This window comes from Meles meles, chromosome 3 (assembly GCF_922984935.1).
Source record: "Meles meles chromosome 3, mMelMel3.1 paternal haplotype, whole genome shotgun sequence".
Classification (NCBI taxonomy): domain Eukaryota; kingdom Metazoa; phylum Chordata; class Mammalia; order Carnivora; family Mustelidae; genus Meles; species Meles meles.
Window position 1 is genome coordinate 173,379,034 of NC_060068.1, and position 14,564 is coordinate 173,393,597.

At 41.7% G+C, this 14,564-nt stretch overlaps 1 protein-coding gene across 1 annotated transcript in view; it reads left to right on the forward strand.

The window, feature by feature from the left end:
* The window catches only part of DNAH5 (dynein axonemal heavy chain 5), a 273,433-nt gene extending 259,754 nt beyond the window's left edge, over nt 1-13,679 (forward strand). The window contains exons 76-79 of the mRNA XM_046001046.1: nt 646-858; nt 3,016-3,168; nt 3,619-3,850; nt 12,424-13,679. Coding sequence (XP_045857002.1) covers nt 646-858; nt 3,016-3,168; nt 3,619-3,850; nt 12,424-12,575 — 750 coding nt within the window. The 3' untranslated portion in view covers nt 12,576-13,679. The remainder of the gene's footprint in view (nt 1-645; nt 859-3,015; nt 3,169-3,618; nt 3,851-12,423) is intronic.
* Nucleotides 13,680-14,564: the final 885 nt, after the last annotated feature.

Sequence of the window (14,564 nt, forward strand, 5' to 3'; positions counted from 1 at the left end):
GAAGCAATAAAAATATCTAAAAATGGAATAGCAGTTCCATAAATAAACGTGGTGAGTAATGGGGTTTAGGAGAGTCTCCTTCCTTTGTGTTGCCTTGGGATAAAGCAACTCAGCCCAGCAAGATAGCTGATCCATAGAAGACGCTCTCGATAAATACTTGTAGGATGGAAATGGGTGGGTGGCTGGGGGGATGGTCGGATGGATGCTCTGATGGAAAAAACAGGAAGCTTTGAAAATAGGAGTCTAGTATTGAAGCAGCCAGCAGGATGGGCATGTGCATGTACACATCTGTTTTTTGTGTGTCTGTGTGTGTTTGCCAGTCTTAGGCCAGCAGGTACATGAACATTTCCCGACGAGCGCCGCTGCTGTTTGGAAGGCTGCATGGTTGCAGTCATGTGTTCCTATTCTTCTGGGAATGAATGGTTGCCTGTTCTCTTCCACCTGGGACGGGAAGTCAGCTGGTCCCTCCACAGATGTGTCCTTTTGTGTTTCTCCTTTGTTTTCTGGCAGTGGGAAAAAAAAAATTAAAAGCTTGCCATTAGCGGAATTGGACAATCGGGGGCCTTTCAGCAACCCCAGGGAACCAGTTACATAAATAGCCGTCACTGTCACGTTTGTAACACGTGCCGAATGTCTCCGCGACAGGTGAAAGAGAGGCTGCAGAAGATGGGGCCGTTCCAGCCGATGAACATTTTCCTCCGGCAGGAGATAGACAGAATGCAGAGGCTGCTCACCCTGGTCCGCAGCACCCTGACCGAGCTGAAACTCGCCATCGACGGCACCATCATCATGAGCGAAGATCTGGGAGATGCGCTGAACTGCATGTTTGATGCCAGAATTCCTGCTCGGTGGAAGAAAGTACGGTTACATGTGCTCCCTGTCTGCTTCCTCACTTTATTGTTGTCAGGAGTCGGGATTGGCAGGTGGAAAGCAGGCGAGCATAGTTTACTTAGAAGGGTTCATTTTTTTAGGGTCAGATCCTCTGTAGGCCCGTAATTGTAGCTTTTCATGTGAGAAGGAGACTACTTAGCATCTCCCACATATCGGGCCCTCTACTAGGCCATTTACACGCATGATTTCATTTAAATTTTTGCATTTTATAGACTTCATTTTGCAGGTGAGGGACTTGAGATTAGGAGACACTGAGTCTTTTCCCAGATCCCATGCCTAAGAAGTCCAAGGGTCAGAAATTAAACCCGGGCTCTAGAGCATCAAAGCCCATGATGTTAGCTTTGTAGAAGGAAGTTTTCTTACACACACACACACACACACACACACACACACACACTGCCAAAGTCACACCAAAGAGAAACATTTTTCATGGCTTTGCCTGTGGATATGTGAGTATGTATGTCTCCAGGTAATAAGATAATGATTTAACAGTATGCTTACCGATCGTGTGCTGGTCCTTGTGCTAAATGGCAGATACACTTTTGACAAATGCTTGTCTACTTGGAGAAGAAGAGGGAGTACCAGAGTATCGTGGTCCAGGGTTCCTGCATTGTGGCCGACGGTGAAGATCTGGGTGTATGATGGGAGCCCTGGGGAGGACAGAAAGCTGGCGCTGGGCCAGGCGGGGGAATGCACCGGGAGGGCAGCATCAGGAGGTGGGATTGGGTCAGGCAGTGACTGGGGTCTTGGCCTTCTGGAAGCTACTCAGGGAAATGGGAAGGTGAGACGTAATAGTGTTAGAACTGAAAGAGACTGTTTAGCATCGAGACTCCGGTATCTCACCCTGGGCCTTAGAAACCCAGATCAGCCTTGACCAGACTCCATCCTCTCTTAACCTTCTATGAATTCATCCCCAAGGCCAGAGAGTTTTCTATGTGAACTGACTGTCCTTGTTGCCAGGGACAGAGGGAGAACCTACCTGGGCATTAGTACCATTGCAGGTTCATTTCCCACCAAAGCAGCTCACCCAGCTTGGTCAGCTCCTGGAAGGCTTTGGAGCAGGGATCCTTGCCAGGAGGGACCCTCGCATGAATGGTTCCCTGTGCCCTCAGATCAAATGCAGTATAAACACATCTTTTTCAGTGAACACACCTATAAAGATAGGATGGAATGAGTGACCTAATTTTAAAATGATGATTTTTTTTTTTTTTTACCGTTTTTTTATTCTACTCAACTTATTGTCAGTCTTTGGAATCTCATTTTTTATAGGCAAATTAATTCTTAAGCATTTGAAATCCAAGCAATATATCTACACAGTTTGATCACTACATTCATTCATACATAAGGTATTCCAATTACAGTAAAATGATGTAAAATATGGTTTGGAGATATCTACTGGTAGAGTTACCGCTAACACTAATGACACACCCATGCCAATTGTAATAACGGAAGTTCCACGCGGGAATTCAGGTAGAACTCAATTCAGGCAATGAATACAATTAATTTGTTGGTGGTAAGGGACCTGTGTTTCCATTTCTGCTCCTTCATCAGAGGAATAAAAGTTCATTCTCAGGGACAAGAACTTCAGAAAATAACTGTTGTTCTTTCCTCATTAAAAATGAGAAGTGGAGGAAGGCTTCTATCATTTTTCATCAACAGAATATATTTCATTTTTTTAACAATATATTTTAAAGAGACCATGAGCACATTTATGGAAATGGAAACCCTGTTTTATGGTGTCGCTGTTAAAAAAGTAACTTAAGGAGAAAAAAATGTAAACTAAGGAAAAATAGTTGAGACCTATTAAATTTAATTCAATTAACTATTTTAGCTGCTTTATAGCAGAATTGGTAGTGAATGTATTTGTACTTGAAGAGCATACTGAGTGCTAGATTGTTCTGGAATTCATGTGATGATCAGCTGATTCTAGCGTATCTTAATGTCAGGAGGAGGAAGAATAATTTGAAAACTTAAATGTCAGAACCCAAGGGAAATTCGTGTCTCAGAGACTTTTAAGTTCTAACAGTGAACTTGGTGTTTCATCATTTTTTTCCTGTGCACATAGCTAGTCACACAGCAGAATGAAGCCTGTATTAATTAATTATTTCAATGTATGCATTTCAGGCATCATGGATTTCTAGTACGTTGGGTTTCTGGTTTACCGAACTTCTAGAAAGAAACTGCCAGTTTACCTCCTGGGTTTTCAACGGCCGACCCCATTGCTTCTGGATGACAGGCTTTTTTAACCCCCAAGGATTTTTAACTGCAATGCGCCAGGTAAGAGTTTTGACTTACACCAGGTAAGAGTTGACCTTACAACTTACACCTGTTGTGTTATTATGATTTTCTTTTACAAAGTTTTCTTCTGTCACTCTAGTTGTGAGACTATAACGAGACAGAGAATGGCTGTCCCTTTGTGCCACCAGCAATTACGTTGTCCTGAAAGGAAATCCAGCAGCTTGTTCTCAGGCTGCTAACTTGACTTTCAAAGAATTTATTTGTTATCTTTATATTTGATATAATTTGATATTTTTTGTAATATACAACGGTTGAATTAGGAGATGGGTATTGTTTATGAGAGAATCTTTTTAACTGTAAAAGTACAATTCTACTTTATCCAAATTAGGGTAATTGGGGGTTACCCTTTCATCCCTGTTACACTCTTTATGTTAAGATAAACCTCTAATCACTCTCTTCGTCCTTTGCTCTTGTTCTTGTCCTGAGCAGGAAATAACGCGGGCCAACAAAGGCTGGGCCTTGGACAATATGGTACTTTGCAATGAAGTCACCAAGTGGATGAAGGATGACATTTCTGCCCCTCCCGCTGAGGGTGTCTACGTCTACGGCTTGTATCTTGAAGGTGCTGGTTGGGACAAGAGGAACATGAAGCTCATGGAATCCAAACCGAAAGTGCTCTTTGAGCTGATGCCTGTCATAAGGATTTACGCAGAAAACAACAGTAAGTTGTCTTGTGCATTTAGGGATGGTTGGCATCAGACTGGATAATGTTATAAATGCAAGATCTCATATATTTGTTATCATGGCATGAAGATTTTACTATTTTATCAGCATTCGCATTCACACCCATGTTTAATGAGTGCTTGTTGATTGCTAGGTGATTTTTGGGTATTATGGGGAGGCCACGAATCTAGATCATTCTTGCCTATTTACGAAAGCAGGTCAAATATCTAGGGATACCCACGAAATGTTCAGTGATGAGATAAGAAGCAAGTGTTTGCAGGGTCCTAGGGAAGCTCTATTTTTAATTTCTTGAGGCTTCCCTATGACCCTGCAATTGCACTACTGGGTATTTAACCCAAAGATACAGATGTAGTGAAAAGAAGGGTCATCTGTACCCCAATGTTCATAGCAGCAATGGCCACGGTCGCCAAACTGTGGAAAGAACCAAGATGCCCTTCACTGGACGAATGGATAAGGAAGATGTGGTCCATATACACGATGGAGTATTATGCCTCCATCAGAAAGGATGAATACCCAACCTTTGCAGCAACATGGACGGGACTGGAAGAGATTATGCTGAGTGAAATAAGTCAAGCAGAGAGAGTCAATTATCATATGGTTTCACTTATTTGTGGAGCATAAGGAATAACACGGAGGACACGGGGAGATGGAGAGAAGGGAGTTGTGGGAAATTAGAAGGGGAGGTGAACCATGAGAGACTATGGACTCTGAAAAACAACCTGAGGGTTTTGAAGGGGCGGGGGTGGGAGGTTGGGGGAGCCAGGTGGTGGGTAATAGGGAGGGCACGTATTGCATGGAGCACTGGGTGTGGTGCAAAAACAATGAATACTGTTACGCTGAAAAGAAATTAAAAAAAATTTGGAAATACAAAAAAAAAAAAAAGAAGCAAGTGTTTGGAATAGTTAACAGAGGATGGGAAAGGAGGGGAGATGGGAGTGGGAAGAAGTGGTCAGGGGCTGGCTCTTAGGAGCGGAGCCTGGACGGGGCCCAGAAGGCTTGATAAGATGAGGTAGGACAAGTGGTGGAAGGGAGGCAGGGAGACTTTCAGGCAGGACAGCATAGGACCCCCCCGGAGGTGATGACTCTCCCAGCGTGGAGATTGAAGCCACGGCATGAAAGCCAGATCGAGTTCAGGGCCATTTGGCTTAATCCAGTAGCTAATAGTAAAAACCTGGGTTCATATTCCAGCCTACGAACATAATAGCATGTGTATGAAGCAAACATTACTGCACTTTGACAAAGTTCTGTGTGGTGAGACTAAAAACACCGAAACTGGTTTCCACCATTGGACTGATATGTTCTGGAGGCTTTTGTTTTTACATTTCACTCAGCTAATATCTCCTCTGCGATAGCCTCCTTTCAGCACACCTGGGACTTCCCTGTTCATCTCATTTTTTAAAAATGTATTTTATCTTTTTAATAAAAATTGCATATACTTAAGGTGTACAACATGATGATTTGATGCACACACACATACATGTGGTGAAATGATTGTTGTAAGCCACGCACTTTGGAGATGGCCGCGATAGTGGATTTCAAGGAAAAACTGATTTTGTGACAGAAACAATAGGTTTTTCTTTAAACAAGTAAGGAACAGACCATCTCTTTCTGAAAGACAGCTTCTAGGATTCCTATCTCTTAGATAAATATCACATTTGGGAACATGGGTCAAGGGAAGAGAGTTTATAAACCATGAATATTTATTTTTTAAGCAAGTATTGCTGGATGCCTGATATGGGCCAGCCACTGTCTTAGGTGCAGAGGACACAAAGATAATGATGAGCCAGATCAAGCCCAGAAGGGATTCCCTCTAGTTAGGGAGACTGCCAAGTAAATCAATAATTGAAATGGAATTTGATACATGTTAAGATAGAGATACACTCAGAACGCCTAGGGAGCCAAGAAGCACTTCATAACGAGGTGTGCTTTGACGCTAAGAATGAGTGTGAGAGGAGTGGGTGATAGACTTTTCTTAGCAGAGGGAAATACTTTAGCAATCAGTCATCCAGTATCTGTTTGGTATTGACCACGCGTGTCCTCTGCTCTGGTGCTGGGGATGCAACAGGGAAGAAAGACCAGGCAGCATCTCCATTCTTAAGGAACCCAGTGTCAAGGAGGGCAGGCAGGAAAAAGGAAGCAGATATAGCTGGTCCTTGTTACTCATGGATTCTGCACTTTGGAATTCACCTGTACTCTAAAATCTGTCTGTAACCACCGAATCCATGCGTGAGACATGGTCATTTGCAGGCAGAAGAAGGCTGTGACGTGCCTTATGGAGAAAATACGTGTCTAACACAAGTTTCACTGAGGCGTGAGTTAAAGTACCATGAGTTCAATGTTCATTAATCAACAATGTATATTAAAAATGTGTCTTTAAACAAAAACACATCTACAATAAGGTTATGTATTGAGGGGTTGATGAACATATTGGGACCAGAGGCTTGTAGGAAACCTGCCCTCGGTTTGGAACCCCTTGGAACAATGGTTCAGTAGTTGCTAATTCCCTGTTCCTAGAGATTTTATGTACTGAAGTCCCATGATAATGAGAATCGACTCTAAATTCACATACTGGTTCCAGATAGTTCTTTTCTATGAAGGAAACACACTCGTGTCATGCTAGGGAACGGGTAGTTTAGGGGTTCGGGGAGAGGCTCACTGAGGAGAGAACATTGAGCTGAGATCCAGGTGACGGAAGGCAGCTCTGCGAATATCCAGGAGCAAAGGTGAAACCCAAAAGCGCAAGGTAGCGGTGGATATGCTGTGAGTGAGGAACAGAAAGAAGGTGCGTGAAGGGAGAGGAGCCTGTGAAGAGAGGACGGCATCAGACAAGAAACAGGAAGGTGCTCCATATACCCCAAGGGAATCTGACAGGATAAATGTGTCTGGCTGAGCCTAGGCAAGCAAGCCGCCCGTGGCTTCAGATTTATTGGTTCTTAGGGTGCTGTGAAGACCTGGGGCAGTGGTTACTGTGTAGAAATAATCATTAAGTGGTCTTTTAACCAAGATACTATTTTAGAAATTTTGCTTGATATATGGTTGAGCCCAGTCAACACGTTGCAAAAATGTTTCCCTTATAAGGTAAAAATAAAATAAAATAAAATCTTCTTCACATTCACTTAGGTGTTACTTTTATATATCTTATGACTAAACTATAAAACTCCATTGCAACATGATTTTGAACATCTCAGCATGGTATCAATAAAATAATAATTTCACAATACAGGCCGTTCTTTATTGTTTAAGAACACATTTTAATAGAAGAACTGTACTCACCCTGCTGGGAATTAGTCAGTGGTGATGTTCATTAGCAGCAGGTTAAGCGAGCAAATAGAATAAGCAAAGGAAAAAGTGACTAATTTCAAAGCACTGAAAAAAAAAAACTTTCATTCTTTTTTTCTTTTTCTTTCTCTCATTTTTTTTTATTTCAATAGCAGTTGGTGGAAACTTGTTTTGCCAAATAGCTTTGTTGTCAGAGAAGTGTTTTTTAGTGATGAAAAGCTAAAATTCCATTGCTGTTTTCATACTTTAAACTTAATTTTCATTTAATTTTGATAACTGAATAGGGCTCTATTTGAGCTAACGGGGTATAGCCTTGTTAATAAAGCTTTAAAGTTTAAGGTTAAAATTCTTTTTTTTTTTTAGGTCTTCTTTTTTTAAGGTTAAAATTCTTATAGTAAATTGTTTTTATGTTGACATGAAGGGTAACTTTTAGTTTAAATAATAGTTTAAATAATTCACCATTGAATTTTCCATATAAGACTGGTTTGTTTTAAAAAAGAAGTCTAGATATTTATTGTAACTTTAAAAAATTGCATAATGTGTCCCCAAATGCTTAGGACATCATAAGAATGTCACCCAAATACTATGAAATTCACCAAAAGGGCAAAGCCTCCCATATCAACTCTAGCTCCTTTGCTCTCAAAGGAAGTTGCAAAGAGACAGACATAGGAAATGTCGATCTCCCTGTGGATTACATATAGATAGAGTGATGCTTCCCCATGAACTTCAGTGCTGTAGGCAACGTGATGGGAAAATGGTAACTGGAAACTTTGGGGGGGACAAAGCAAGACTTAATATGTACCTTTGGGCATCAGTAGGGTGAGAAGGATCTCAGGGTCTCTGCAGACAATGAGGAAGAAGGTGTTTCTAGAACACCCTGTGAGGCACCCTGGTCCAACACTGTGCAGACATGGGGCCGGGGGTGGGAATAGCCCCATGCCGGGACCAGGAGGTGGGGGCCTCCTGACTCTTCAGCCCCATGGAATTTAAGCCGCCTTCAGTTTGTAAGCCTGGGACTCGTTTAGAGTCGTGGGAAAGGTGAATCGGGGGAATTTTTTTTTAGTAAAAAGATAAAGGTGGGTGTCGATTTGTGCGTGTGTGTGTGTCTGTGTGTGTGTGTGTGTGTGTGTGTGTGCATGTGTGTGTGAGGAGAGAGAGAAAGGAGAGATCTAGCACACCTTGGGCATCTGCCGCATTTCAAGTATTATGCTATGCTTGGGGGGTCATTCCCATATATTAACTTTTTTAATCTTTACAACAACTCAGTAATCTATACCATCCCTGTTTTGCAGATGGGAAAGTTAAAGGGTAGAGACATATGAAATTGGCCTAGGGTTTCCAGCTACCAAAGCTGGTATCAGAATGCGGGATAGGGGGCGCCTGGGTGGTTAAAGCCTATGCCTTCAGCTCAGGTCATGATCTCAGGGTCTCTGCTCAGCGGGGAGCCTGCTCCTCCTCTCTCTCTCTCTCTCTCTCTGCCTGCCTCTCTGCCTGCTTGTGATCTCTGTCTGTCAAATAAATTAAAAAAAAAAAAAAAAGGATGCGGGTTAAATCCAAACCTCCGGGAATTCCTGTGTTCTACTTAAGACTATGAATTTAGGGAGTCTCTCTGGTGTCTGGGTTGAAGTTTCAAATTAAAGTCTAAATTACAAATGAGGACAGCTTCTTTGCATTTTGAAGTCATGAGTTTATTTTTCTCGGGTATATGGTGAAGTAGACACAGAGTCTGCCCATTTGGATGAGCGCTCTCACTTCCTGTGGCCTCCTCCTCTGCATGCTGCGGGCTAAAGGGCTAAATGTGGTCACCTCCCCTGCCAGGTGGCAAGGGTTGGAGGGGTGGGGGGGACACATGGGCTCAGGTAAAAGGCAGTGAGCCAGGAGCCTGGATATTTGAGTTGAAGTTCTGATTTTATCACTCCAGTAATTAGTCATGTGGCTTAAAAAAATTTTTTTAAAGATTTTTTTTATTTATGTATTTGACAGAGAGAGAGGGATCACAAGTAGGCAGAGAGGCAGGCGGGGGCGCGGGGAGCAGGCTCCCTGCCGAACAGAGAGCCCAGTGTGGGGCTCGATCCCAGGACCCTGAGATCATGACCTATGCCGAAGGCCAAGGCCCAACTCACTGAGCCACCCAGGTACCCCAGTCACATGGCTTTGAAGGAGTCTCAAATATGCTTTAAATGAAGTCAGACACCTAATTGTCATCTCCAGTTCATTTTCACCTCCTCCTGCTAAGACGTAGAGGTACACACACTTACAACATTCTGACTATTGCTGAGATTAAGGGCATAGGCTCTCGACCCATTCTGGCCAGGTTTGGTTCCTATCACCGACAGGTTTGTGACCTTGGATGAATAGCTCACCTTGCTGTGCTCCAGTTTTCCCACCTGCAAAATGGATTTCGTAATGGTACCCATCACATAGGGCTGTTAAGAGTGTTAAACTGACAGGTGGCTAGCACCCAGTTAGCATACAATGAATCATTTTGTTATTATTGCTGTTATTAATATGCTAACTCACATGTTTGTTGCAGGATTAAAATACACATTTAAGAGTCCCCTTTTAATCACTTCAATGTTACTCACAGAGAGGAGTTAAACAAAGGAATGATTTAAAGGTTATATAGGGAATCTCTACGTACCTTGTTTGTTTTGGCTATTGGAAGGAACCTACGATGTAGTGATATACTAGCACTTGGATGAAAAGTGTAGGCTAGAGAGGGAAGTGACATAGTTAGAAAGTGCAACTCCCTCAAGGTGTTTAAACCTTTCAGGTCCGAAACCATAGCCTCTCCCCGATTTAGACAGCCTCTTGTCTCGGATCCTCCTTCTGGGACCCTAAGGCTTTCGACATGATTAGCCGATTTGCTTTCTCTACCTAGCATGTTTATTTTTGTCTTCAAAGTTACTTGTCTAACTAGGGCTAATGGCTTTGAATCATTTGTTGACGTGGGTGTTTAGCATCTGTTAGCACTTTGACCCTGATATGACACTTTGAGCAGCTTCTAATCCTGCTGCGGAAGTTGGCTGCCTGCTGTAGTTTGGCTTGGGCACCATCAGTTCTGCAACAATTACAAATAAACAAAATTGGATAAATATCTCAGAGAACTGTTCTTTACCTGTCTATTGAAAAGAATGTTATTTCCCACCCCACCCCCCAATTTGTCTTTGCTTTTGGGATTAAAATCCAATAGTCCTATACTTCCCAAGGTGTAATTATTACAATTACGTATATTTATTATTACATACATACTATAATTACATTTGCGCCAAATGTGAGACTACACTGGGTTCCTTCAAGACTTATAATGTTAGTCAAATTTGCATCAAGAAGAATAATAGTTAACACTTATTGTATATTTACAGATCCTAAGATTAAAGGATTTGATGATATCAGTCAATACTGTTAGTATTAACTATGCTTCATGAATTCACTGTGATTCATTTGTTTCGTCAGAATTTTTAATATATTTGCCTAATAATTATTATGAGTGATAGTCTCATGGTAATTTAAAAAATAACACCCAGATTTAAAAATTACGTGTTAAATTAATTTAGATTCACTCTCATGATTAATTTCATGGGACTAAGAAAACCCATAGTTTTAAAGTAGTGTAAAGTACCCATGAGTTTGTTTTAGAACAGGGTTCCCTGACCTTGATATTACTGATACTCTTTGGGGGGATGCGGGGGTTGCTGTCCTGTCCATTATAGCACATTGACCGCATCTTTGGCCTCTGACAACTAGATGCCAGTAGCTGTCTCACAGCTGTGGTAAACAAAAATATCTCCAATTAGTCACAAATGTCCCCCACGAATGAATTCATCCTTGGTTAAGAATCACTGCTTTAGAATATATACTTTATATTGAAACCTAATGTATAATATCATCATATTCAAGTGTTTAATTTCTTCCAATAAATTAATTACAGTGGAGGTATAAAAACACATGGCAAAGCAGGTAGGAGGTTTTACTGGGTCAGAAAATGAGATCTTAACTTTTGAGAGTGACTTGCTTTTGGAATTTGTTAGAAAAAGATAAATTGTCATGCAAGTTAGTTTGGGGACATAAATTCAGCAATATATCAACATCTCACATAGAGCATTGGGAGTTACTGCTTCCAAGTTTCACATGCGTGCATCACACGAATTCACCAAAGCAATGTTCTCCTCTTCATTAAACCTGCTTTGGTCTGAATGTTTATGGGAGGGTCATGTACAAGGTTGGCTTTCCAGAGGGGCACAAGGATGGGCGCAGATACCATGTTTGTGCAGAAAGAGTTTAGGAAGAGAAGAGAAAATAATGTACTGCTTCCTGAGATGGACGTGAGGAGACGGGCAGATAAATTGTGCGGGCGGTGTAGAGTGAAGGAGAAGCTGATGGAGTTCATGTTCCAAGCTGTTCCATGCAGAGGCTCCTCCCAAAGCCTAATTTAGTATTTGTAAATTTTTACTCTTTTTCTTAAAGGCTTGTGCCACCTGTAAGACCTGCCCCTTGATTATGGGGTTTCCAAGACTGGAGAGAACGTGAAACTTTGGTTAGGGATGAATATATTAGCAAGCGTCTTTGAAAAATGGACATGCATAAGTTGTCTTTGTTGCAATAGTTTGGAAACTGTGTGTTCATCTACTCCAAAATAGTAGATTGCATCTCAGGGAGATGAACTGTGCCATGGCTGTTTGCTTCCCAGCCACTTCTCTTCCTCTGTACACACGGAGAACTCACAACCCCTGATAAGGGTGGGGAAGATCCCCTGTCCTGTGATTTCGAATATCCTTTAGACTATGGGTCAAAGGCAGAGATTTGAAATCATATTCTTAATATAATGAAATACTAGTGAGCCTTGGTGCTGGGCGTCTGATTAAAAGTGACAGGTGCCTTGTGTCAAAGGCAAACCCTGAGAGGAAAATGGAGAGGGTGTCCGTACACAAGATGGGGTGAGGAAGTACAGGAGAAAGAGTGGAAGGGCCGCGTGGAAAGGAAGCAATGGGAGGTCCATTGTCATTTCATGTGGGCAGGGATTATCATCAAGAACAGGGGACAAGGGGGCAGTGGGATAAACTTGAAGATGTCTGGGTGTTTCGTTATACTCCCTGGAAACCTGCAGTTAAGTCTGTCTCACATCTAGGGACGGACTGACCTCAGGAAGAATCTCTCTCGTTCTACCCAAACTTTGGAATGATCTTTAAAATGCACAGATTTGACTCTGCGTGCTGTTGGGGCTGCTTAACTTTGAAATTCACCAAGTTTTTTTTATGGATTTTTTTGTAGCTTTAAGAGATCCTCGGTTTTATTCCTGCCCCATTTACAAGAAGCCAGTTCGAACGGACTTGAACTACATCGCCGCTGTGGACCTCAGGACAGCCCAGGTCCCTGAACACTGGGTGCTCCGTGGGGTTGCCCTTCTCTGTGATGTCAAGTAACATGGGGTGTGTCCCTACCGAAAACTTCAGAAAATGCAGGGTCCGAATTACCCTTACTTGTCTGTGAGTGTTGAACAATGTTGATTACGCAGGTTGATCACACAGCTAAGGAGCTGTGGTTTTCCCTACTCCTGAGTTGGACGCTTAATTACTTTTAACCTGCTTCATCCTTAATGACCAACCCTTGTGTTTATTGAAAAGTTATTTGGTGATTTAAAAGCAAAACTTACAACTTCCTAATGAAGTGTGACCTGCAAATCCACAGTAATGCATTCAGGTCCAAAGACAGGGTAGGTCAAGCAGACATTTCCTTGAACGGATTATTCTTCTGCTAACGTGGTTCTGGAAACTGCCCTGTTCACTAAGGTAACAGGCAGGTTTGTGCTGATTTTGCTTCTGTGGCCTTTTGCATTTAGGTCAGGTTAAGCGATTTGTTTTCACAGCTCAAGCAGCCATTTGGGAAGACCTTTTTAAAAAATGGAAGGAAATAGACGACTGGGTTAAGAATGTGAATCGATGAATAGACCATTCATGTAATCCTAGAGAATGAACATATAGAATGATGTTCAACCCCACTGATAATTAATAATGAGATACCGATATTTGTTATTATAAAAAATATGGAGGCTGGAAATGACTTGTGGTGAGGTCTTTGTAGAAGAGATTAGAGATTCCTAGAGCGATGGAAATCAACCCATTCTTTTTGTCAAATAATTAAATAGCCAAGCACAGAAAGAGCCATAAAAATGTTCATATGCTTTGAGTCTTATCTTCTCTCCTGGAAATCTATACCAAGAAAGCAATTGAAGAGGCTGAAGTAATTTATACATCAAAATGTATTTAATAACAGAAAACAGTGGGAGCCCCCTGCGTGTTCAATACTAAGTCTGTAGTTATGGAAATTCGGGGATGTGAGGCAGCCACGATAAACAAGATCAAAGCTTTCTTAGCATGGAAATGGAAAACATGTAGTATGAGGTGAAAGATACACCTCAGAAAATATCGGTTGACTTGAAATGGTGTAATGATTGGAAGACCAGGCAAAGAATAGAAGTCAGTTGGTGTGCAGGCCTTTTATTAATAAAGAAAATACTATCTGTGGAACTCTCCATATGTTTTTATTTTAAATCCTGGTTGTGAATTATAAACTGCTTCATCGATGACTTATTGACTAGAAAACTTGGTCAGAATTAAATTAGAGCTGTGGTCTGCAAATGATTTCTTAAATTCGTGCCTAACTTTGTGTTTCTGGTGATAAACCATTTTATAGGAAGGAAGGGCTGCAAGGAAGCAGGTGTGGGTCCCTCTCATTTTATGTTAATTATGGTCAGAGCTAGGCCTGGGGGGTTCATGGGAACCCACCCATCTTGGACAATACTCTTTTCATTTGAGAAGCTTCTGCTGGTCTGAATTACTATATACTAGTTGATTGTGGGAATCACAATCAACTTGTGAGTTGATTTGACATCAAATTGTGGGAATTGTATCTTGAAGAACAAATAATAAGATGTAGAAATGATGTGAATTAATAAAGAGCTGTTAATGAATGTCAAAATTATAACTGCTATTTCTCAGCCAGGGAACAAGTGCCATTGAGTATCCAGAAATAAGCTTTCAAAACAAGGTTTCTTATCAAGTTAACTTGTTGAAAATGCATAATTCATCTAATTCATCTAATTTTGTGAAATGAAATTGTTGGTGTGTTTGTACAAGTCTTTGAGACCCAAAGTGGGAAAGGACACCATGGGGACAACTAGAAATTTTTAGGGACAAATTCAATAAGGAATGTTGTTGAGGAAGTGAAGAGCCAATGATGCCCCTTTCCAAACCACCTCCAGCTCTCACCCTGCAGCTCCCACCCACAGAAGGTTCTCGGCTTCTACGGAATTGGGAGTGGGGGAAGAGACCAACTCATTGACTCTTCCCAGTGATGGAAAGAGTTGCCAACTGCTTGCGTGAGGAGAAAACAACACCTAGTGAGGGTACGGG